A 25,750-nucleotide genomic window follows, 5' to 3' on the forward strand; every position below is an offset into this window, starting at 1 on the left:
TAATGCAATGTCATTTGCTGGTGTTGGTCCATTGTGTTTTTTAAAAACTAAAGTCACTGCACCCTTTTTACAAGAAATCTTGGAGCACTTCATGCTTCCTTCTGCTGACCAGCTCTTTAAAGATGCTGATTTCATTTTCCAGCAGGATTTGGCACCTGCCCACACTGCCAAAAGCACAAAAGTTGCTTAAATGACCATGGTGTTGGTGTGAACCCCAGAGAGAATCTAAGGGCTATTGTCAAGAGGAAATGAGAAACAAGAAACCAAAAAATGCAGATGAGCTGAAGGCCACTGTCAAAGGAACCTGGGCTTCCATACCACCTCACCAGTGCCACAAATTGATCACCTCCATCCCACGCCGAATTGAGGCAGTAATTAAAGCAAAAGGAGCCCCTACCGAGTACATGTAAAGTAAATTAGCATACTTTCCAGAAGGCCAACAATGCACTTAATGGTTTTTTTTAATTGGTCTTATGAAGTATTCAAATTTGTTTAGATGGTGAATAGTTGGATTTTTGTTAATTGTGAGCCAAAATCATCACAATTAAAAATACTAAAGACTTAAACTACTTCAGTCTGTGTGCATTCAATTTATTTCATACATGAGTTTCACAATTTGAGTTTAATTACTGAAATAAATTAACTTTTCCTCTACATTCTAATTTATTGAGAAGCACCTGTAATCTGTTGAAGTTTCTGTAGACTACTGAGCCTACAGTCTATACATATTACAAAGTGGAAATTACTTTTATTAGAATCTTGAGGAAGACAAGGTTTAATCTTCAAGTTACCCCAAAGTTATCTGAGACTTTATTTCCCTTCTGAATTAACTTTTATCTTCCCCCACAATCTGCCAGATTGCTATTCTCACTTTACACTTTCACCTATGTCTGAGTGTATGGAGGTGAAAATACGAGAACAAGATTTATTCTTTAGTTCCAGTATTCAGACAAAGAGTGTAACTCAGAAGTCTACTTTCCCTGGAGGAAAAAGTTCAAAAGAGCTCAAAACACTTAAGACTAAAACCATCTTGCTTGTACTGTAGACCTTCATTTTACATGTGATTACAATAATGACTTCAGTTAATATCTTATATGTCCCCCTGGCCCCAGGCAGTATGATCAGAGGAAACATATACTGAAGCAACTTAAGGAGAACCTCATATGTTAATAAATAAATCACAATTTTGGGAATGCAAACCCTGCTTTGGAGCAGGACTTCATAGTTATCTGTAGTTAAAAGTGGCCTTTACTCTGCATGGGGTGAACAAATACATTAATGGAGTTAAGGTAAGTTCACATATACAGTACAGACCAAAAGTTTGGACACACCTGCTCATTGAAAGAGTTTTCTTTATTTTCATGACTATGCAGATTGTAGAGTCACACTGAAGGCATCAAGGGCTATTTGAGCAAGAAGGAGAGTGATGGGGTGCTGCGACAGATGAGCTGGCCTCCACAGTCACTGGACCTGAACCCAATCGAGATGGTTTAGGGGTGAGCTGGACCACAGACAGAAGGCAAAAGGGCCAACAAGAGCTAAGCATCTCTCGGGGAACTCCTTCAAGACTGTTGGAAAACCATTTCAGGTGACTACCTCTTGAAGCTCATCAAGAGAATGCCAAGAGTGTGCAAAGCAGTAATCAAAGCAAAAGGTGGCTACTTTGAAGAACCTAGAATATGACATATTTTCAGTTGTTTCACACTTTTTTGTTATGTATATAATTCCATAATTCCACATGTGTTAATTCATAGTTTTGATGCCTTCAGTATGAATCTACAATTTTCATAGTCATGGAAATGAAGAAAACTCTTTGAAAGAGGTGTGTCCAAATTTTTGGTCTGTACTGTAGTTCAAACGTCATTATTTCCTCACCCTGAGAAGAAAAGAAATACACTTAACATACTTTTTAAATGAGTACAGAGACATGTATTACATAAATACTCAAAATAATACTTGTGCAAACTCAATGTAATGTTTTTGGACATTTTTAAATACAATTAGTTAACTGTTATGGAGCCGACACAACAAGAAATGCGTGGATCCAAATGCAAAGGCTTTTAGACCACATGGTAAGACAGGCTAAGATCAGACAATGAGGAGACAAAAGGGACAGAGGAGACAAGACAAAGAATGATGCATAGGCGTGTGTGGATCTGCAATCTGTGAACAATATCCAATAGGGTAGTCCAATATCCAATAGGGTCATCCGTATACTGGCGATGCTCAGGCAAGGGGTAGACAAAGTCCAACAGGGACAAGACTAGAGAGGTAAACAAAGGCAGGCAGAAGGTCAAGGCATGGGATGAAACTAGAATGATTAAACTAAAGCTAAGACATGAAACGAAACTCAGTAAGGGAAACGGCTCTGCAAAGTAGCTAACGCTCTCGAGCGCTAAACACTAACAACACTCGGCACAGATGAGCAAGAGAGTGAGCCTTTTGTAGAGCCTGTGAATTGGCCTCAGATGTGCATGCAATTACAAACTTGTAATGATGAAGTTGAAATTTAGTACATTTAAAATTTATTAACTTTAAATGTAATTAAATAACTTACAGTTACATTATAATAAAGCTTTTCACATGTGCTTTTGTTAGTGTGCAATTAAACACTAACAAACACACTTAAGTGGCCTTTTAAATAATATTATGCAAGTATGCTTTATAATGTTCTTTTAAGATTTAAAATAGAAGTCCACATTCAACACCATTAACTACACTTATTTTATACAAGGTTAAACGTTTGATTTTCTTTCTTTTGCAGCAAACAAAAGAGGTTTTGAAGAATCTTTCAGCTCTTTTTCTTTATAATGATAGCCTTCACAAGTTTTGAACTTTATTAATTTTCATATTTGTTGTTCAAAACACACACTGTACATTTTTACTTTTTCATAAGTGAATGAGTTTTGTATTTCCTAATTGTTTTGCTGTTTATTTTAGCTGGGACACTTACATAGGTTGTTTAATACAATAAAAGAGCAATTTTTCTATTCACTTTTTAAATGTATTCATTTATTTATTTTTCACGCAATGTAGCCTACACGTAGGTTACGAAAACCGACTTTAAAAATAAACCTACCTAAATATTCAGCATGCTATGAGAACCTGTGAGTCTCCCCTATAGACTAGCCTACATGTAACCTACAAATAAACGTAATATATAAAATTAAATATAAATAGTCTATTCAATAAATGTAATGCAATATCTCGATTAATTAAAAAAATCCTCTTGGGAGGAAAACAAACAGAAAGGTTTTTAGCTATATATATATAAAAAGGCAGGGCGATTAAAAGACGAGGCTACTCATATAGCAGCCTACAGAGCGCCTTAACAGCCTGCAGCCACTCATAATAAATGATCTTTCTTGAGCCCGCCTGCAAGTGCCTCACCATTGGTCAAGCGGTTGGAGCGGCTACTATTTTTTTCTTTTTCCTTTCCTTTTTTTTTCAACGTCGAAAAGTTTTATTTTGACAGCAGCTCCCCTTAAACAAAATGCAGCTCGCGATTTTCACAGATTAACGGACTGTGTTATTTAAGGAGAGACAGCAGATGGATTGACCTACTCAATGCACCATCTCTGGCGCTGTGCTGCTGGTATAGATGGCTTGTCTTCTGACTAACACAAGATGAGCAGAGATGGACCACAGTGGACAGGACAACATGAGACATTTCTGAAAAGTTTCCCCGAAGAAGCCGTTCTCGCTCGGATCAAGAACAATGTCTGTGAATATCTCGAGCGTGAACAACACACTTCAGCACGAGCTCTTTACCTACAATGTTCCTGCTCTCATATTTGGGGTTTTGCTCATTATTGTCATCATTTGTGGAAACGCGCTTGTGTGCCTGAGTGTTTACAAGGAAAAAGCCTTGAAGACAACGACAAACTATTTCATAGTGAGTTTGGCTGTGGCAGATCTGCTGTTGGCAGTTTTGGTTTTACCCCTGTTTGTCTTTGCAGAGGTAAGTGTTGTGTTTAAGCGCAATACCTGTTTGAGACATAATGAGAGCTGCATAATTCGTTTAAATTCCCCAGTATATATATATATATATATATATATATATATATATATATATATATATATATATATGTTTAAAAAATGCATTTTATAAGGCATGCAGGTCTACTTTATATCAAAATACTGTACAGTAGGTCAGTGTATCAGAAATGAATGAGCACTGTGATATAGACTATAGACTTTTAAGTAGTGTAGTGTAACAGACAATTTTCATATATTATTACGATTACATTCTAATTTATAATAAATGACAAATGTAACTTGTTCATTATGTGTTTATACTGAATGTATGTGTATAGATAGATACCGGTAGTTTATCTGAAAAGAGTTACTACATAGGCTCCTAGATAACTCCCTCTTTGAATCCCTTTCTCAAGCTTTTTAGGTTAGTCCACTTATCTTGTTATCCTCAAGTTGCCATCACATTAAATCCGTCAAGTTGTGGCTTCGTTAGACTCATTAAGTTAGTTTGACTCATTACGAGAATCAAGGACAGTCTGAATCTATATCCAAAAAAGTTGGTTACCTAATTGAAATGAATCAAATATGCTCTTCAATGTAAAGAAGTGTGCTCATTAAAACTCTTTCTTGACCCAGTAAATCTGCCTTTCCAGTTTCAAGGTGGTGTCTGGTCCTTGGATGTGGCTGTTTGCGATGGACTAATGACCATGGATGTAATGCTCTGTACAGCATCAATATTCAACCTTTGTGCAATCAGTGTGGACAGGTTTGTATTTTAATTTCAGTCAAATATCCCTGATATTTTGTTTAGCATTAATATGAATGAGAAAAGTTGTTTGGGAGCCCTCAGGCATTTTCCTGAGAAAGAATGCAGACTGTATAATCAGTTTTTAGCATATTATTTTGACCTAATCAGGATTGCAGAAACAGGTCATGCCGGTCTTGAAGTTTATTCTTACTGTGCACAAGACTATTTTCCAGCATATCAGTGCTGCACACAGCACACACAACTTGAGAGTATTTTTATTTAATAAAGCTAATCGGAGCAATATCTTGTGAATTAGTTAAGTGAGTCGTGACCAAAAAATGGGCCACATCTGATAGCAACAATGCTAAATGCAAATAATAAAATGCATCAGAATAAATGTAATGTCTTTTGTTGTTGATGTCAAAGGCAGTGTGTCCCATTTTGGCACAAACTGATTGTTGACTAAGAGCCTGGCCAAATCAGGAAGATGTTAAATGTGTGTAGCAACGCATAATGTAATAACTGCACATAATGTAAAAACTGTACATGATGTAGCATTACAATATTATTGTATTAAAATATTCATCATAATAATTTTCTATGTAATAAAATCTTTAGCTCATAATGTAATAACAATTATTATATTATGAGAAATTTATTACATTATAAACTGACCAAAAATATTGTAATATTGTCATATTTATACTTAGAATAAAGTATAAGCAGCCAAGTCAAAATATTTGTGCTGTTATTTAGCCTATGTGTATGAGAGATAGAGATCTCAAAATGCACACTAGTAATGTTTTTTTTCTAAGTTACGTTTATAAAGAAAATTATTTAAATGTCCTAATTGAAGTATGGCCTAATCCTGGCTTAGTCTAAGCCCCGTCTGCAAAAGCAGGCCTATATATATCAAAAATTAAGCGTGTCACTAATTACAAAATTATAAGCTTTTTATAAAAAAGTTCACAATGTAGCCTAATAAGCCTAATTTTATTTTAATAAAAATATGATTGTTTTGTGTTCACATTTATTATATTGAAAGCTAATTATGATATTGTAAACATAATAGTTGTTTTATATTACCTTATGAACTGTGATTACATTATAAGTTGCCACAGTGTGTTCATAATGTAATACATTTCTCATACAATAACCTATTATATGAAAAAAAAATGATAACATTGAAAAATTATTGTTACATTAAGAGCTCAAGAATGTATTACATTTTGTGAAATGATTACATTATGAACATTTTATTACAATAATAAAGTAATATTTATTCCATTATACATACAAAACTCTTGTTTTTACATTATGTGCAGTTATTACATTATGAGTAGCTACAATGCATGACATGCCCTCATCATTAAACTCTATGAACAAAACTATCCAAAAAGTGAAAGAAAATAATGACCCAGACTAATTTAAATCCTATGGGTTCTTTTGCGATGAGAATAAATATGGTTTCTGGTTACCATAATATATTTTGTGCAGTGAACTATTGGCTATTAAGCACATGAAACCGAACACTCCAAAAAATTTCCTTTCAGCATTCATGTTAATCATTTTGCATACTGTCAGCTCACGATAACATTTACGAGCTGTTTCCTGTTTAATTTAAAGGACACACTTGTTTATTCTTGTTTTATCTTAGTCCTGAGCAAAACTGCTTGAGATATGATATGTTATGATAATAGTGCTTAGAAAGCTTTTTTCCCGTTTGTCCTGATGGTAAATTTCAATGTGCATTCTGTTGACAGGTTTATAGCAGTGTCCATACCACTTAACTACAACAGGAAACACGTTGACTATCGGCAGATTCTGTTACTTTCTGCTACATGGCTGTTGGCGCTGGCTGTGGCGTCTCCTGTCATCTTCGGAATAAACAATGTTCCTCAAAGAGACCCCAGAGAATGCAAACTTGAAGACAACAATTATGTGGTTTATTCGTCTGTCTGTTCCTTTTTCATCCCGTGTCCCATTATGCTCCTACTGTACTTTGGGATGTTCCATGGTTTGCGTAAGTGGGAAGAATCACGCAAAGCCAAACTGAGAAACAGTATCCAGGCCTGCCGCAGTTTGCAGCATGCTGCAGTGGCTGCTGCCCTCCCGCCTTTGGGGGCTCTGCCTGCATCTCTGCCCCGGGTCATTGAGAGGGACTTGGCTCAGTCCAGTCTTGAGGAGCTTGATGACTACCCAAGGCCTGTCTGCCCCTTCCCACCTGAGTACAAAAACAGCCCCATTCAGACTGTGGCCTTCCCTGACATTCAGTATGGCCAGCCACCTCAGAGAAAGAAGAGGGCTAAGATCAATGGAAGGGAGAGAAAAGCTATGAGGGTTTTACCTGTTGTTGTGGGTAAGCTTTGGTGTATTTGTTTGTTTGTTTCAGTCTTGCTGGAGTTGAAAGTGCATAATAAATAACTAATTTAAGGGCCTCAAAAAGTAGAATGAAAAAGACATAAAAATACTACTTAATAAATGCTTTTATTAACTTTTATCGACAGTTTAATTATTCTGCCCAGGTAATTATAAGCTTCAAAACTTTGAAGGAAATTGCCACAGAAGCTGAATTTCCCTGCAACACACAGATAAAATGAACTACAGGCAAATCCCTCTATCCAATTATGATGTCATGGTTCACCTGGTGCCTTAACCTCATTTCCCGGCCACCATTTATTAACACTGAGACATAATAGAAAAGATTAGACTTGTGTTCTTCTTCATTATTGTTGTTGTTGAAAACCTGTTCATTATATCAAATCATAGCTGATCCATAGGGAAACTTATTTCTATTTCTATAATCTTTCTATAATAATGCGATTAATCGCATCCAAAATAAAAGTTTTTGTTTACAAAATATATTTATGTGTGCTGTGTATATTTATTAAGTATATATAAATACACACACATGCATGTATATATTTCAGAAAAATATTCTGTTTATATATTAAATATATTTATTTATTATATAAATTATATAAATATAGTCATGTAAATATTTTCAAAACATACTATATGTGTGTGTGTATATATATATATATATATATACATACATAATAAATATACACAAAACACACATATATTATGCAAAAACTTTTATTTTGTATGTGATCAATCGTGATTAATCATTTGACAGCACTAATTATATTATATTAATTATGCATTCACGTAATCTTTGTTCATAGCAGACATCATGAAGTATAGTTTTACATTAGTTTCATCTTTGTTATTTTTACTTGCTTAAAAACTTAAAGTGATATTTCACCCAAATTCTATAATTATTAACTTACCCAAATGTCAAGCAAAATTCATATGACTTTCTTTTTTTTTCTGGAGAACACAAAAGAAGATATTTTGAAAAATAATTTTGTCCATACAACATTAGACCCAATATACTTTAATAGTTTAATTTGTGTTACACAGAACTTAGATGTTCAAACACATTTGTAACAACATGAGAATTGGAAACTGGCACAGATTACCCCACTCTCTTTTATATAAAATTATATAAACTATACAAGGTTATGCTTTATGTGGTAACACCTTCTATTCATGTCAATAATCTTATTTAATATGACTATACATGCCTATAGGTTAAATTACTTCTCATGGTAACAACAGGAAATTTCCAAATGTATTGTACAAAGAATGTGCAACTCACCTCCTCGTGTGGATTCATAGGGCCTAAAGTTATAGTTGGGAAAGAGGTGACATTTACAAAGATGTAAACATTTCTTTTGCATCACAGAAACATCTTATTGAAGTTATGTAGATGATCTGAAACTTATTCTAACTCCATTACTGGGTATTTATAGAAACACCATTACTATACTTGAATAATTCAGCAGAGCCGAGGCCACTGGAGGAGCACATTAATATCTATAATATACATGAGGTTGATTTATATGTGTAGCTTTGTCTCACTTGTTATTCATAACATTTTATTTGACATAGTTTGGTTACTTTCATAAGACATTATTATGCCAGCATTGCGTAATGCAGAATTTTTGGCTGTGATTTTGCGGGTTTCTGGGTTATTCAAAGCTTTCCAGAGCTCTTAAAGTCATTCATTAATATTTTGATCCAGGACTGGTCTTTTTTTATTATTATTTTTTTATGCTTTATCAGAACAGAAGCAGGACTCTGACTACAATATTCTGCATATTAATGGAGTAATTCGGGATTGTTATTGCATGCTGTCATCAGTCACAGAAAATAATTTTGAGTTTCATCAAATTTACAACAACACACAAAAAACACATTGACAGTAATGAACCAGGCATTCTTGCCAGGTTAAAGCGCAGATCTGGATGCTGCTTTAGTTTTGATGTGAAAGCACTTGTATTTATTAGCCTTATACATTTTTGAGTCAATTAAGCAGTGACTTAATATAAATTGTCCTTTCAGTAGTGTAAATACTGTTTTATGTGGAATTCATGTGGGTGGATTTTATGTAAAGTGTGTAAACAGTTCTTCTCATGCAGTCTTTCTTGGGTTTTCTGAACCAGAAAGGGTCATGACACTTAATTAAATGTTAATAAAACGTATCACACTAATCACATGTAATGTTAAAGTCTAGTTAAACTTAGTCTTGAAAGTGTAGATTTGAACATTTATTCTAGTGCAGTGTTTTGGCCCATACAGACTTCAACCTTTAAGTGAATAGTCAATAAATTAAAGGTGCAGTCGGGAACTTTTGTAAATATATATTTTTTACATATTTATTAAACCTGTCATTATGTCCTGACAGTAGAATATGAGACAGATAATCTGTGAAAAAAATCAAGCTCCTCTGGCTCCTCCCAGTGGTCCTATTGCCATTTGCAGAAAGTCAGCCGCTCCTGGTAAAAAACAACCAATCAGAGCTGCGGTCCATAACTTTGTTTGTGTTCAAAATGTAGAAAAATTTATATAATAAGCGAGTACACCATGAATCCATTTTCCAAACCGTGTTTTTGGCATGTCCTAAATCACTAGGGTGCACCTATAATAAGTGTTTATATTCGGACTATTTAAGATTGTTTCGGGGGTACCGCGGCGGAGTAACCCAGTACCTTTGTGATTCTTCATAGACATAAACAGAGAGAAGTAGTTCCGGCTACGATGTTCTTCCGCAAGACGCAAGCAGTTATGTTTATTAACCGCTAGAGCGTCAAAGGTTCCCTAACGCAGCTTTAATAGTAAATAAATTAATAGTTCCCTCCAAAAAGAATTTGTTGAAAGTTTACTCACTATCAGGCCATTCAGGCTGTAGATGCCTTTGTTTCTTCATCAGATTATTATTTGCAGATTTCACAGAGAAATTTAGCATTACATCCCTTGCTTACCAGTGGATCCTCTGCAGAGAATGGGTGCCGTCAGAATAAGAGTCCAAACAGCTGTTAAAAATATCACAGCAATCAACACAACTCCTGTCCATTAATTAATTAATTATGAAGCAAAAAGTAATCAGTAAATCCAACATTAAGAACAATCCAACTTCAAAGTATTGCTTCCACAAAAAATATAAATCCTCTATCTATAATATTGCTTTCTACTGTAAAGTAAAAAAATATATATAGCCTGAATGCACTGTAAGTATTTGGATAAAAGCATCTGCTAAATGCATATATATATATATATATATATATATATATATATATATATATATATATTTAAATAAGCACAGATCGAGCAATGTTTATAGGCTAAAACAGTCAAAACAGTTGTAGACATGTATTTTTGATGTGAGGACAACAGGGGATGGACTTTTTCGCTGGAGGAAATGTTATTATGAATTGATGGGCTAATATTCTGGTTAGAATCTACTACAGTTTAAAGTTAAAAAGTGTTACAGCTGGAGTGGATTACTTGTATATTATTATAATGTTTTTATCAGCTGTTTGGACTCATTCTGACGGCACCCATTCACTAGAGAGGATCCACTTTGTGGGCGAGTGATGTATTGCTAATTTTCTTCAAGTCAGTTTCAATTAAATCATTTACATTATTTTTTGCTAAACTATTCCTTTAATGGATGTGAACATTTTTCTTGCTTTTTAAAAGCAGAGGAACTGGAATTATTTTAATATAAAAACTATATAATTAGCAAAGCAAAATAATTGTTTTATGTTGAACATACTCTTTTATGTAAGGTTTGCTTAGTAGTTTCTCAGAAAATGCTCTGAAAATGCACAAAATCGTGCTTTAATTCGATAATGAATATGAGACATGATGTGTGATCTTCCCGCAGGTGTCTTCCTCTTCTGCTGGACTCCTTTTTTTGTAGTTCACACTACACGAGCCTTGTGTGAATCCTGTCACATCTCTCCAGACCTGATGAGCACAGTGACATGGCTGGGTTACGTGAACAGTGCTCTGAACCCAGTTATCTACACTGTCTTCAACACTGAATTCAGAAAGTTCTTCAGAGGATTTCTTCCACGCTGCTGTTGACACACACCAAATGGCCCATAAGAGATAACAATTCCATAATTTATGTTAAAGACAAATATAGTTGTAAACTGGACTGCAACTGTTTAATTGTGTTGTTTTGTAATAATTCTGCCAATACTTTATTTGTTTGTGCCTACCATGTACTACATCCTTATTTTATATATATATAGAGAGAGAGAGAGAGAGAGAGAGAGAGAGAGGACTTTTCAGTGCAACGAAACATTCTCAGTCGTGCCTAGAACATTTGTACAGCATTTTAAAATATGCCCTGCTCTGTCAAAATATATCTCAGTTCGAGTTAAGATTAATGATACATAATAAATAATGCATTGCATATTTCAGATCTATGAGATGTTATTGCCTGCAGTAATGTTTGAAATTAAAAGACCACAATGTACAAACTTTATGATTTAGTAACCGCACAGTCCCTCAAGTGCCACTGCATATTTTGATACATTTGATTTTGCTAGTATTTTACATTTTCCATAGATCCTGTATAGCTTTGAGTTTGATTTCATTCTTCTGAAAATGGAAACTGCATATTGGTGCAATGAAACATTTGTGATAAAGCCACTATTCTCTAACAGAGGTCTAAAATAGGAATTCCTAATGTTACAGTGAATTGAAGGCTTTCTGTGAAGCCTCCAAAACATCATGAGAAAGTTTCACATACCCCCCCCCCCCATTGAATTATAAATTAAATGTCTGCGTGATCAAGTGCAGCTTCTCCCTTAAGCCTGATATTGGCATTTCTTAGAGAATTAAGAACAACCAAGGCCTTGGTGAACATCTTTCCTTCCCAACCAAGGGTCCCCTTGTATCTGATTCTTAAAAATAAAATCAAAATTTTTTGTTTTATTGAAAACATTTACATGTATATATTAATCTAGCTAGATCTAACTCTTTAAAAAATTTTGTTTCTTCCATTAGACATCTTGAATTGTCGGACAATTGAGGTTGTTGTTTGCTTGATCTGTTCAGACCCTGTATAGTCCCGAGCAACACTAGCCAGCAGGCTGAACTGAAATAGACAGAGATGTAGTGTCAGACATACTCAGACTCTGAGACGTAATGACACAATGAACTACGTAGTTCACCATCTCAACAGACAAAATAATGAGTCCTGCAACTATTTCCCTTATTGTGTGTCAATATATGGGAGTTTATGGATGTGATGAGCACAGCTTGTTTTTCATTCACTCCAACAATGTCAAAACGCTGTAAAAAAAAAAAAAAAAAAAAAAAAGATATAAAACATTACATGGCATGACAAACCAAACCACAAAATGCATTGCTTTTTTTACTGGACAAATGAAGCGTCTATGTGTGGGAAGTAAGTTGAGGCACATGTAACAATGTCAACATACTCAACTGCTTTTACTTAAATTTCTTAACATGCAGAATTAATTGTACTAAGATAAAAAGACTCATCAACTAAGACATAAACTGAACACGTTTCACTGTCGAATAGAAATGGATTAATGAGTCCCTGATATCCAAGTCACTTTGAATATCTTGTGTGGCCACCAGCTGCTTTAAGAACTAGTGCATCTTTGTACTCCACCAGATTTTCCAGTTTTTGCTGTGAGATGTTACTCCACTCTTTTCCAACAAGGTTCTTGTAAGTTCTTGAACAGGTCCAGGGGGACGCATGTTTACATGTGGTTTGCCACTACAAGGATGTTCAGCTGTCCTTCCTGTAGCACTGCAGGCATCTTGCAGTACAGACTTTGCAGTTTACTGGAATTGTAATTATCATCTGTAGTCCTTATGCCTCCCTGCAGCAGGACTATAGCATGTTCACACAGGTAAACAGAGACCCTGGGCCTTGTTTTTCTGCTGTTTTTCAGTTCTCTTTACTGACTTCTGTTAATGTACTGTGACTTTGCCTGTAAATTAGTTAGTCCCTTAAAGGGATAGTCCACCCAAAAATGAAAATGATGTTATTGTCATTTATCACAGTTCCAAACCTGTACGAGTTTCTTCCTAATGTTAAACATAAAATAAGATATTTTGAAGAATGCTGGAAATTAAACAGTTGATGGTCCTCATTGACTTTCATAATATTTATTTCCTTACTATGGAAGTCTATGGAACCAAATCACTGTTTGGTTCTTCAAAATATCTTCTCTTGTGTTCAACACTTTAGAAAGAACAGGTTTAAAATGGTGAGAGGATGAGTAAATGATGACAAAAAATATATATATTTTTGGTGATCTATTCCTTTAGGGACTGTTCGCAGATACAGTAATTTGTTTATGGTTAATTGAATGACTTTAGATATCTGAATATACCAAACCAAGTGATGTCTTTAAACCAATGATACTACAGCTTCTGTTAGAACTTAACATACACTTTCCTGAGCCATTTTTGGAGTAGCCAACTGACATCAATATTTTCAGTAAATGTTTGCTGGTTGTGTGCAAAATCCCATGTGCAGAGAGTTTGACTCCTAACCTTGGGGTTGTGGGTTCGAATCTCGGGCTGGCAATCCCGTGACTTGACCAAGGCATCGAACCCCCAACTGCTCCCCGGGCGCCGCAGCATTAATGGCTGCCCACTGCTCCAGGTGTGTGATTACACTGTGTGTGCACTTTGGATGGGTTAAATGCAGAGCACGAATTTTGAGTATGGGTCACCATACTTGGCTGAATGTCACGTCACTTTCACTTTCAGTGCACTTGAAGTAGTGAATAAAAATGAATATGTAAACTCAGAAACTACATGAAAAAAAGTAATCTTTATATGAGGCATGGAAATTTTTCAGTGTAACTCCTAGTTGCTTGAGCATCTTCTAGCAGCTAGCCACTGAGTGCATGTTAGCAGTTTACACAAATTACTGCAGTGCATTATGGGACTGAATGAGTGCACTCAATAATGTGCAATATGATTTCGGACATCACTAAAAATTACTGTGTAGTTCATGACATTAATTATAGACATATTCCACTGTATTGCCATCTACAAAATGTTTAAATCTGCTTGTTAATTTTCATGGAATAGTATGTCTAACAATATGTTTATTTGTTTATTTATTTGTGTGTGTGTGTAAAAGGTTTGGTATGTGCTATGTTTGTTTACAATAATGACGCTTGGTTTGACATTTTCTATTTCATTTTCAATGTATTTTAATAATGTTGCATTTAAAGTTATTCTTGGAAAAGCATTGATACATTTGACAAAAAGGATAAAAATTATTCACACTCACATAAGATACGGACTCCATTCATATTCTAGAAAAAGCTTTTATTATTCATCAGGGTGTTTTTTCACTTTATCTCAGAACCACCCTTAGTTACAGAATAAATTAATCATATCACCACAGTCATAAAATTTGTTTAAGATGATGGATAACAGCCAGCTAAACAAACAGAGATGAAATTCTTGTTTTGCATATTTAAGCTACATTACTGTATTCATTATTTTACCACATTACCAAAAACATTATCTGTTAAGTTCTTGATCTTCATGCTCAACCCAATATAGTCAAGTACACCTTTTCAACAAATGAAACTCTGTCCCTCTAGTGCATGCTCACTACTGAGGCAATAACTGGGCTTTCCAAAGGGCCGAACAACAAACAATCCCATGTCAGGATGAAATTCGGTTGCTCACTCCTCCTGGTTCACTGAAGTCTATAGAAAAGGAGAGAAAACTTTTAGACACCTCTAGTTTTTGGGGTTATGAAATGAGAATAAACATTTCTACCAAATATTTCCTTACAAAAAAGGAAACATTAAACACAGTTAAAGATAGTAAAGCAGCTTCGAGCTGTTTTGTCAATGTTATTACATTGGACCAGTATTTAAAGATAAAGTCATGAAGAATATTCTGGCAATTACGGTATTTGAAATATGACAGATAATGGTGCAAGAGGAGCATAAAAAATGTATATCTCCATAACTCTTGTAGAATACAGCAGACTAATCTACATGCATCTACTCGTGTGATTTATGTAAGAACAGAGACTGATTAAAACTTACCTTGTCTCTGCCAACATTCATTAGGGCTTCTAATTCCTGCTTCCATCCAAGGAGCTCCACCAGCTTTTTTACCCCACTAACTACGTCACCCAGCTCAGCCACGTCATTGTGACGTTTGTTCCCCCAAGCAAAAGGCCCCACAAGATCTCGATTTATCAAAAGACGTGACACTGAACCGCGCATGGCACCAGCCAGGCTGGCGAAGGGCTCCACCTAACAACGCAGAAAACAGACCTTTTTGAAAGCAGTAAGCAGATAACCCAACAGCGACATCTGCTGGGGATGTAGTTCCATAACACAAGACCTGTTTTTGCAAATGATCCGCAGATTATATTTACAGGTATACTTGGTATAAATTGGTAATAAAACCATTTCAAATTATTTTATTTATTATTTTACAATAATAATAGAATAATTGTATAATAATAATATACACATATATTATAAAATTATTAAGAATTAAAAATTCATTTTATCCTCAATTTTTTTTTTTTTTTTTTATGTTGCTGTCCTCCAAACAATATTCAATTTGAAAGCTATGGAAAAAAAATAAAGTGTATGTAGCTGTGCAATACATTGTGCAAAAAAATTAAAATAAATAAAACAGAGTTAAAATAAAAATATAAACAACAACTAATTCCTAACCATTATAAAGCAGAAGTTAAAATCACATAATAAAATTAAAAAAAAAAATACACAGACTACATGTAGGACAGAGAAGTGCCTGGCACTGGTCCATCTATCACTTGTTAATGGAGTTAATTTCCTGGGGGGGGGAAATGTTTCAAAAAGCAGGTACTTCCACCAATAGTTAGAGAAACTAAAACCTTCCACTGGAGCGAAAGCCCCTAAAGACTCAACCATGTAAGTGCAGGCCAACCAGACGTGGCAAACAGACTCATAAAATACAGCAACTAATGGGTTTAAATGTATTAAAGGGTCTTGGTCTCACACTGCATTTGTTCAGTGGGTACAAATCCAGAGCTAAGCTTGACAAAAATCTCATTAACGGATCCAGCAGCTTTTCCTCACCTCTAGAGATGTTCCCATGACAATGAGTAAGTCTGCTATCGGGAAGTCTGTGAGGTAGGTGAAGAATTGCTGAGGGAGCTCCTCACCAAAGAACACAATGTCAGGCTTGATGATTCCTTTACAGGTAGGGCATTTGGGGATCGTTCCTTCCATGATATCATTCTAATGGGAGATGGCCATAAGTCAAGAGATTAACTCTTTATTTCAACAACCATACCAGAAATAAATCACAGAGAAAGAATATTCTGTCAGAATCAGGCTGTGAAATGCTTGTTTATAAACGAGTACGAGTTTATTTGAAGTGCAGTTCCAGGGGTAAAATATTCAGTGCCATGGTTCAACGACACATACTCACCCTGAGTTCCTCTCCCTTGTAATCCCTTCGGCAAACTGTGCATGTGGCCGTGGCAAATGTTCCATGTGCCTCCACCAACATCTTTGGGGGAATGCCAGCCACTGAAATCAATGAAAGATCAATGACATTTATAAATGATCTACACAATCGTTGACTCTGTTAGACCTTTTGATAATAATAAATAACAGCTTTCATTAAAATAGCCTAATTATTATACGAATACCAGTTTCACCATCTCTGTGCAAGTTACCACTTAGTCTAGTTTTGAGTAAAGGGGTACTATGTTACAACTTGTGTACTACTACATGTTTTTGAGTTCAATAGGGTCTTGTTTTACCTGACAGACTTCAGTCCACTGGACATATATGACCATTTTGATTTTCAGCACTGACTGAAGTAGTTTAAGACCCACCAATTCATCAGAAGGCCAACAGTTCACTAAAAATGTTTTTTTATTGGTCTAATGAAGTATTCTAATTTGATAAGATAGTGAATTGGTGTGTTTTTGTTAAATGTGAGCCAAAATCATCACAATTAAAAGAACCAAAGACTTAAACTGCTTCAGTCTGTGTGCATTGAATTTATTTAATACACGTTTCCCAATTTGAGTTGAATTACTGAAATAAATGAACTTTTCCATGACATTCTAATTTATTGAGATGCACCTGTATAGATAAAATTCCCTATTATGTTTTTCTTGATTAAGCAGTAGTATTTTTCAGTGGAAACGTATTTTACCGTTAGTAATGTGAGATAAAAGAACTTCACTCACTTCGTTCGAGTCCATCAATGTTTTGCGTGTACATCCTGAGTAGTTGTCCCTTATCGTGAAGCAGGCGAATGAAGTAGTGTGTCAGATTGGGTTGGTAATTACCAGGATAAAGCTCTTTGGCAAGAGCAAAAAAAGGGTTTGGATTGTGATGAAAGTAATTAATTTCAAATATGGCCTCAGCATAGGGCAGATTGTACTGCTGAAGGTTGTCATAAAGACCGCTGCCAGGCGTTCTGTGGGAGAAATATGATTTGAGAGAAGTTGCAACCATCTCAAAGGTGGACCTTTATGAGTATTCTTTACCTGAAGTCTGGGATTCCACTGGGTGTGCTGATACCTGCCCCTGCCATCACCACAATTCTTTTAAACTTGCGTTCTCTAATATTTTCTGCAATGTCCTCCAGAGTCTGCTGGCGGATTTTGCCACGGCCTCCTCCGAACAGCCCTCTTACGCCACCACATCTTGTGAAGGCAGCTCTATCAGGTCAAAATGTTTGATTCACATTCAAATCTCTGGGATTCAATGGGATCTTAACTGGGGGGAGGGGGGTGGAATAAAGAAAACAATACTTACGGACAAAATAGAAATTGTGAAAGAAATACAGCACCCTTTTGTGCATGAGGGATATGTGACAATATCTTTTGATGGGCAAGGTTTGTCCTCATCAGAGCTGAGAAAAAACATCATTGTAAGATTCTCTTTTACCACGGGTCAAAATGAACAGTGTTACAGACTAAGCAGCCAAAAATAAGGATTTAGGATGCGTTGATTCTCTAGTAAATGTACATTATTATTGTTTTAAAGATGATTGGATATTTTAACTCGGAAACAACACTAAGGCTAATATTATCTTCAGCGCAGAAACAGTCATTCATTGTTAGTGTATTAGTACACAGATAGTGTGTATATACCACGATTAACAGTAACTACACTGGCATTTGCAACAAAAAGTAGCTAAAGAAAACACAACGACTAACGTTATTTCAGTAACAAGAAAATACTTTCAGTAGTAGACAGTCCTCTTCTCCATAAGGACTTCTCTGTAAAACAGCATCTGCACACATTTAGACCCGTTTTTAAGTACAGCATAATGGACTCTGGCTAGACTCCTACTTTGTCAAAAGGCATGCATTATTTCAGCGAATTTGATTTGCAGGAGTAAATATAAACATGCAGGAACAACCAGAGGCAGAATGGTGACGCAGGCATTACCGTAACAGACATAATGGAGTTTCCAAAAAATTATATGACTGATGATAAAAGCCATTTGTCTGTACATTCTTTCCTATGTATGCACTACAATATATTGTATCCATGCAACATGACTATATTGAAATAATAAATACGCTTTATTTATAACTACTTTCGGTTCAAGTTTTATAATGCGTAATTACTACAGTACTTACGATTGGATGTCGCGAATGAAGTGTTTCTGATGACAGCTTGTTCATTCTTGTTGAAAGGACACAGCATTTACCTAAATAAATATTCAATAATTAGTAAAAATATAAATTATATATATATATATATAATTTTTTCATTATCTTCGATGTGTCAGTGTGTATGCAAATGTATTTGAAAAGCTAAAGTTAATGGGTAATGTAGGTCATGAACTAAGATACAGGAGATATATTCCGATAACTTACATCGAGATACTAGATGTTAAACTTTCATTAGTAGATTCCATATTTTAATAGTTAAATATTTTTTAACAAAACATACCCCTTTGACACTTAAAGTTTTTTTTTAAATGTATTTAATGATTTTGTCTATAAGCTAAATAAAAGCAAGACTTTGATTTTGCTTTTCTGTGTCGCTTTTATGACGTCACTACGGATGCTCAGCGGACTGTTGATCTGTCCGATTAAATAAACGAGGAGAGTATTTTTCAGTGATTTTAGGTGCATAAGTCAATAGAATCATTTTTACGTGGTTTATTTTTTTATCTATTCATGTATGTATTTATTTATTTTACAAAGGTGCTGAAGCATTTTACGACGTCGTGTTGTGTTAGTGATGTTAAATGAACGTGAAAGTAATATTGCTGTGTGTTCAGTTCTAATATTTGTTTCTCTTTTTTAAGCAGCTCAAACATTGATATATAAAGTACAGGGCATTGATGATGATACTCAACTAAATATCTCAACGAGACCAGATGAAACTTCTAAATCATCAAAGCTAACAGAGTGTGTTAAAAATGTAAAAGATTGGATGACCAATAATTTTCTCCTATTATATTCGGATAAGACAGAGATATAAATTATTGGACCAAAAAACAATACACAGAATCTTGTAGACTACAGTTTGCAACTAGACGGATGTACTGTTACTTCCTCTACAGTCAGAAATCTGGGTGTTATATTAGACAGCAACTTGTCTTTTGAAAACCATATTTCCCATGCTACATTCTTCTATCTTAGAAACATTGCCAAGCTACGAAACATCTTATCTGTTTCTGATGCAGAGAAGCTAGTTCATGCATTTATTACCTCTAGACTGGACTACTGTAATGCACTTCTTGGTGGTTGTCCTGCTTCGTCAATAAACAAGCTACAGGTAGTCCAAAATGCAGCAGCTAGAGTCCTTACCAGGTCAAGAAAATATGATCATATTACCCCAATTTTACAGTCTCAGCACTGGCTACCTATTAAGTTCCGTATCAGTTACAAATGATCATTACTTCCCTATAAGGCCCTAAATGGTTTAGCTCCTGCATTCCTAACTAGCCTTATACCATGTTACAATCCATCATGCTCCCTAAGGTCACAAAAGCTTTAGCTTTACCTGAGAAGAGATGATGCTGACCCCTCAGAGGACCTCAGATGATGCTAACCCAGAAACAACATCCAGAACTTACAAATATTGCTATTTACTATGCAGTCACATTATAACTGCTGTTAATAGTCTTCATCATCTGGTTGACTACGTCTTGTATTATTTTTTTATGAAAAATTCCTGTCATATGCACATAAACTGACAGCCACCACTTATAAGCTACTACTAAATATTGTAGAAACTTAACTCTCTGTAAAGTTGCTTTGCAATGATTTGTATCGTAAAAAGCGCTATACAAATAAACTCGAATTTAATTTAATTTAATTGACACATGAGAAGCAGAGATATTTACTTTTGATTGCATTTTCTAAAACTTTTTTATGTCTTTAATTTATTCCATGTGTTTTTGAAAGTTCATTATTTCAACTTATTTTCTGTAAAATATCCGTTTTCAACAGCAGGCTGTCAAGCTTGAAAAAAGTCTATATACTATAAAAGTAGTCCATATGAGTCATCTTATTAAATTAAGGAGCAGTCCTAATTTTTATGTGGTTTTTCTGTTACAGTCTCAGACTGCAATCAATTCTTTAGACTGCTGCACCATGTTCATTTACACATACCAGAGAACCTATAGCATGGTGCATAAGTATGGACTTTTAACATAATGACCTGTTCCGAACTGGTTTAAAATGCATTTTCAACGATCCAATCACAAGTGGACTTCTAGTGAGTGTGTCTTTCCAGACCAGTCCTTCTGAGGATTCTATGTTAGAATCCTCGTCAGCATTAAGGTCTTTAATAAAACTATCTATTAAAGGGGTACTTCACCCTAAAATGAAAATCTTGTCATTAATCTTTTATTCCCATGTCGTTCCAAACCCGTAAAAGCTCAGTTCATTTTCGGAACACAATTTAAGATATTTTGGATGAAAACCCGGAGGCTTGAGACTGTCCCATAGATTGCCAAGTAAATAACAGTGTCAAGGTCCATAAAAGGTATGAAAAGTTGTCATCAGAATACATTATCTACCATCAGGTGTGCAATCTGGGTTATATGAAGTACAAGTGAGAGGGGGAAAAGTATAATAAAAGGAATAAGGAGGGTGGCTGCAATTTCCATCATAATTTGCATTGCAGCAAAGGTGGTGTTGAGAGAGTTTTACCTTAACATGCCTTGATATAACAAGCAATATACTGATATGATAAAGTTATAATAATGTTCTTGAGCATAATATACATTGCCAACAATTAGGTTTGTAGAAAAATGCTGAACTACATCGTGAAACCAACACTACAGGTGTTTTTCCAACAGGTGTTAGCTAAGAATGCTGAGAATTCTGGGCCGGGAACAGATTAGAGAAAACATTAAAAGTCCTCTTAAACTCTAAAAGTGTCCAGTCCTACCCCTGGAGTGTCATTTTCCTGCAGAGGTGGTGACCCTTCAGGAGTAGGACTGGACACCCTGCTTTAAAGTCTGTAGTGCATGTAGTTCATACTGTATGTAGTTACTCTGCACAATGCTTTTTAGGAAATCAGCAAAGATGCTACTTGTTTCAACATGGAGAATGTTGAATCTCTCCCTCTCATATACTGTAGGCCAGGCCTCATAAAGAAAGCTGACCTCCTTGCAGTGTGGTTTTTCTCACTGAGGGAACATGATGTGCCACTAGCCACTGACACGTCTGATCTGCTTGTTCTCACAGTCTATGTGTCTAAGTATATGTGGCAGCTATCTGTAAGTGCATGGTACACCTGCATATGCCTTGTCTTTTAGCCCATGCTTCCAACATGGGATTTATTTAATTGTCATTCTGCTGTGTTTTAACAGCTGGCAGTATAAAAAAGGATTTGGTTATTTATTTTTCACAGGTTTCGTCCTATAGTCCAACGTGCCACATAGAAAATCATACAACACAATCTTCAGTGAAGTCATTCCCTCAGTAAATCACCAATAAATGTTGGAAACATTCCCATCAAGAGTCCACTGAGGTTCAAGCCAGCAGGAATCAAGTGTGGTGTAATAACAATTTCCGCATGACGCTGTGGTAAAACTGATTTTGTTGTAGAGAGTGAAGACATCAGTAATGCTAAATGATGAAGTGGCTGCAAAACAAAGAGGTTTGTGTTCATTTATGATTGTTCAGTAATTGTTTTGTTTTACAAAATTTGCCCTTTAAATGTCCTTTAATTTAAAATGGGTTCCCCTTGAATTTCTTTTTCGTATTTTTATTTTAGAACTGATGGAATCAAACAAGGAATGTCAAGTGCAGATCAAAAAGGAGGAGAATCAGGAAGCTCCCAATTCAGTAATTGGAGAAAACTCTTTTAGTGGTTCACAAACTTCAGAGGGTTTCTCACATGAAAGCACAGAGGCCAAAAATAATTTTACATGCCACCACTTTTCCTCAAATAGGACACCTGAAGTATCACATAAGAATCCACACAGGTGAGAGGCCTTTCTCATGCCATTTGTGTGTTAAAGGTTTCACTTATATGCAAAGCCTCGAATTTCACCTTCAGTTTCACTTTAGAGAAAGGCCATTATGCTGTGAACAGTGTGGTCAAAATTTGTTTTCAAGTCATTGCTGAGAAGATCCTTTGCTGATCTAATGCTGTTCCTGTGGCTCAGTGGTAGAGTATTGTGTTAGCAGCACAAGAAGTTGTGGGTGTGAATCCCAGGGAACACACATACTAGCAAAAAGAAAATGTATAGCTCTGAATGCACTGTAAGATGCTTTGGATAAAAGTGTATTCTAAATGCATAAATTAAATGAAGTTAAGCATTCAAATGAGCAACTCTGTTTGTGGGAAGAGTTTTCTATTACTTGACTATTTTTTACACAGCACCAGAAAATACATAGCGGTGTGACAGCTCTTGTTTGCTCTGAATGTGGAAATTCCTTTATGAGAGCCTGAGACTTGGAGCGGCACAAAAGAATCCATACTGGAGAAAAACCTTTGAAGTGCTCACATTGTGGAGCCTAGAAACCTGGTGAAACATGAAAGAGTGCACACTGGAGAGAAGGCATACCACTGCATTTCATGTAGAAGGAGTTTTAGACAATCACATAGCAAATTAGCTCATGTAGAAAAGCACTGTCCACGAGTGAACACAGTGTCCAACCTTCCAAACACATTGTGTGAAATTCAAATGAACCCGATGATTGAATTTGTCCAAAAAGAGAAGAAATAAGGCCTGTTCACAAAGACAACATTTTAATTTGAATGCACTTAATTTATCTCTTTGTATCAACATTAACACAAGCATGCAGTACATGCAATATTTTTGTAATCTGTTTTCCGTTGCACTGCGAACAAAACTGGCCAACCATTAAGAACTGCACTTTTGGTCACATGCCCAGAGCTACTGCGGTTACATAAAACTACTATTGGTAGCAAATAGCATAGAAATAATCCAGAACTAGCTCTCTTGTCTCTGTAAACTTGCTTTGGTAATGTTTGATAAAACTACTGTATAGTGAATCAAAAGACTAAAATACTCAAAACCTCTTTCTTTTTAAAAAAGTTTCTGCTCCTCTAGAAGATCACCTAATGTCAGTAAAATAGCATTTTCATTTAGCATGTATGCCATTTAACACATTAATCTGCAAAGACAAATCACATGTGAAAAAAAAAATCTTTTTTAAAAATGAAAAGTTGACGTGCCATGCGAAATATAAATTTCTTGTGGTTAGCATATGTGGGATTGGAGAATTATAACTTCAAGCGGTAACACTTTAGAATAAGGTTCCATTAGTTAATGTTAGTTAATGTATTAATTAACATGAACTAAGCAATAACAATCCTTCTACAGCATTTATAAGTCTTAGTTCATGTTAATTTCAACATTTACTAATGCATTATTTAAATCAAAAGTTGTGCTTGTTAACATTAGTTAATGCACTGTGAATTACCATGAACTAACAATGAATAACTGTATTTTCATTAACTAACATTAACGAAGATGAATAAATACAGTAATAAATTTATTATTCATTTTTTGTTCATGTTAATTAATACATTAACTAACATTAACTAATGGAACCTTATTCTAAAGTGTTACCCTTCAAGCTAATTGCATGTTAGTGCATTGTTAGTGCAGTAAAAGATGTTATATTGTTTCACAACAAGATTCTTTTATTCTTTCTGAGCAATTCATTTTTGTAAAAAAAAATTTTTTTTATGCATTTGTTTTAGTGCAATGTATATAACTGTCTAAGTTAAAGAAAATCCTTACAATTTATTATGGGCTATGCCTTTATGTTCGACCTTTTATAAAAAACAAAATCAGTATTTTCTGTCTGTGGTATCGTTATTGAGAGAACTGATAAATATTTGATTATTTTTCCCAACCCCCATTAGTGGCCTCAAAACCACAAAATGTACTGAGAGCAGAGAACAAATCGTTTCAATTAAGATTTTCAATATTGTATTAACATTGTGTACAGCATGGCTGAGGTACTCTTGATAGCAGACACAAAAGTGTGACTAAATAGTCAGATAAGAAACATGCACTGGTGTATTGCTTCTCAACTGGAGCCTGTAAGTCCCATTTACAACACCAGATGGAGCAACTGCAGATTTTCTTTGCTTAAAGGGATATTTCACCTAAAAAAAATAAAATAAATTATTCTTTAATCATTTATTCACCCTCATATCCTTCAAATTATGTCATTGTGTTATTTGTCCATACAATGTAAGTCAATGGCCAGGTGAAAATAAGTGAAGAGTTCAGATGCAAAAGCCTCTAAGTGCCATCTGAACTTTTCATTTAAAATTAGGATGTTTATCAAGCTCCTTATGCTTAGGTTGAGTCATTTTACTTAAATTGCAATGTGCAGGTCATTTTCCAGGCTATTCAAATGAAATAACTGAATATAGGAGCCAGTAACATAAATATAGGAGCCTGATAAAAATCCTAATTTTATTGGAAAAGTTCAGATGGCACTTAGAGGCTTTTGCATCTGAACTCTTCAAGTGTTTTTACTTGTTTTAAGAATGAGGTATCATATTTTTTTTTTTTTTTCAGAAAATAATATTAGCACACACAGAACATTTTAATAGCATTTCCTTTTCATTTCATTTATTACACTTAAATAAACCTGAATTAAGAAATCCTATGTGCACCTTTCAGTGCCGATTTTTATTTTATACATCAGGCCCCTGTAACTTGACGCCACTGGAATACAATGAAGCAGTGAGGCTGTTTTCATTTTTCTAAGGTGAGGAAGCACAGATGTTACTTGCCAATGGCGAAACTGTGTACTTGGATCTAATTCATTATTGTATTGTTAGCACTAATGTTGCTCCTCTTAAGAAGTAGGCTAAGAAGTAGGCTTAACAAATAACTACCAAATGGTAAATGTAGCCTACCTAACAAAATAAATGACCAAGCTACATAATGATATTTTTCAATTTCTAATGACAAAAATACGATTTTATTACCAACCACTCTGCATCCACCTGCATGTCAAATATTTTCAAACACTGTATATCACGATTTCAATTACTGGCTGTTTCTAGGACTTATCCACCTGAAAGCTCTCCTTATCATAGAAGCCAAGTGGGGCAAAAATAAATAAAGTAAAAGGCCAGTGTCAAATAATCAGATTTTATTTGTATTTATTTTTTTAAAACTGTGCTCATCATGCTAACATAAACTGCCAGT

General features: G+C 35.0%; 2 protein-coding genes across 4 annotated transcripts; one reads left to right on the forward strand and one right to left on the reverse strand.

The window, feature by feature from the left end:
* Positions 1-3,447: 3,447 nt before the first annotated feature.
* Positions 3,448-11,496, forward strand: LOC113105314 (D(4) dopamine receptor-like). Its single transcript, XM_026266361.1, has 4 exons — positions 3,448-3,961; positions 4,632-4,744; positions 6,490-7,085; positions 10,962-11,496. The coding sequence occupies exons 1-4, from the start codon at positions 3,719-3,721 to the stop codon at positions 11,162-11,164; spliced, it is 1,155 nt and encodes a 384-aa protein (XP_026122146.1). The 5' UTR covers positions 3,448-3,718; the 3' UTR covers positions 11,165-11,496.
* A 2,893-nt stretch (positions 11,497-14,389) lies between these two features.
* sirt3 (sirtuin 3) lies at positions 14,390-18,500 on the reverse strand. Of its 3 annotated transcripts, none has more exons than XM_026268218.1 (8): positions 18,309-18,500; positions 17,881-17,977; positions 17,610-17,783; positions 17,307-17,539; positions 16,535-16,635; positions 16,180-16,341; positions 15,148-15,360; positions 14,390-14,799 (listed from the first exon to the last, which is right to left on the reverse strand). In XM_026268218.1, exons 1-8 carry the CDS (start codon positions 18,394-18,396, stop codon positions 14,776-14,778), a joined length of 1,092 nt encoding a protein of 363 aa, XP_026124003.1. In that variant the 5' UTR covers positions 18,397-18,500; the 3' UTR covers positions 14,390-14,775. The 3 variants fall into 3 exon arrangements, with proteins under 3 accessions (XP_026124003.1, XP_026124004.1, XP_026124005.1); XM_026268219.1 differs by having other exon boundaries at positions 18,285-18,421; XM_026268220.1 differs by lacking the exon at positions 17,881-17,977 and having other exon boundaries at positions 17,610-17,841; positions 18,309-18,444.
* Positions 18,501-25,750: the final 7,250 nt, after the last annotated feature.

The sequence above is a fragment of the Carassius auratus genome, chromosome 7 (genome assembly GCF_003368295.1).
Source record: "Carassius auratus strain Wakin chromosome 7, ASM336829v1, whole genome shotgun sequence".
Lineage (NCBI taxonomy): Eukaryota > Metazoa > Chordata > Actinopteri > Cypriniformes > Cyprinidae > Carassius > Carassius auratus.

Coding starts and splice junctions, on each gene's coding strand:
- LOC113105314 (XM_026266361.1), top strand. CDS start 3,719: ATGTCTGTGAATATCTCGAGCGTGAACAACACACTTCAGCACGAGCTC. Junction 3,962..4,631: donor CCCTGTTTGTCTTTGCAGAG/GTAAGTGTTGTG, acceptor CTGCCTTTCCAG/TTTCAAGGTGGTGTCTGGTC. Junction 7,086..10,961: donor GGTTTTACCTGTTGTTGTGG/GTAAGCTTTGGT, acceptor ATCTTCCCGCAG/GTGTCTTCCTCTTCTGCTGG.
- sirt3 (XM_026268218.1), bottom strand. CDS start 18,396: ATGCTGTACTTAAAAACGGGTCTAAATGTGTGCAGATGCTGTTTTACA. Junction 16,636..17,306: donor CATTGATGGACTCGAACGAA/GTGAGTGAAGTT, acceptor CATTGATTTCAG/TGGCTGGCATTCCCCCAAAG. Junction 14,800..15,147: donor TGAATGTTGGCAGAGACAAG/GTAAGTTTTAAT, acceptor CCTTTTCTATAG/ACTTCAGTGAACCAGGAGGA.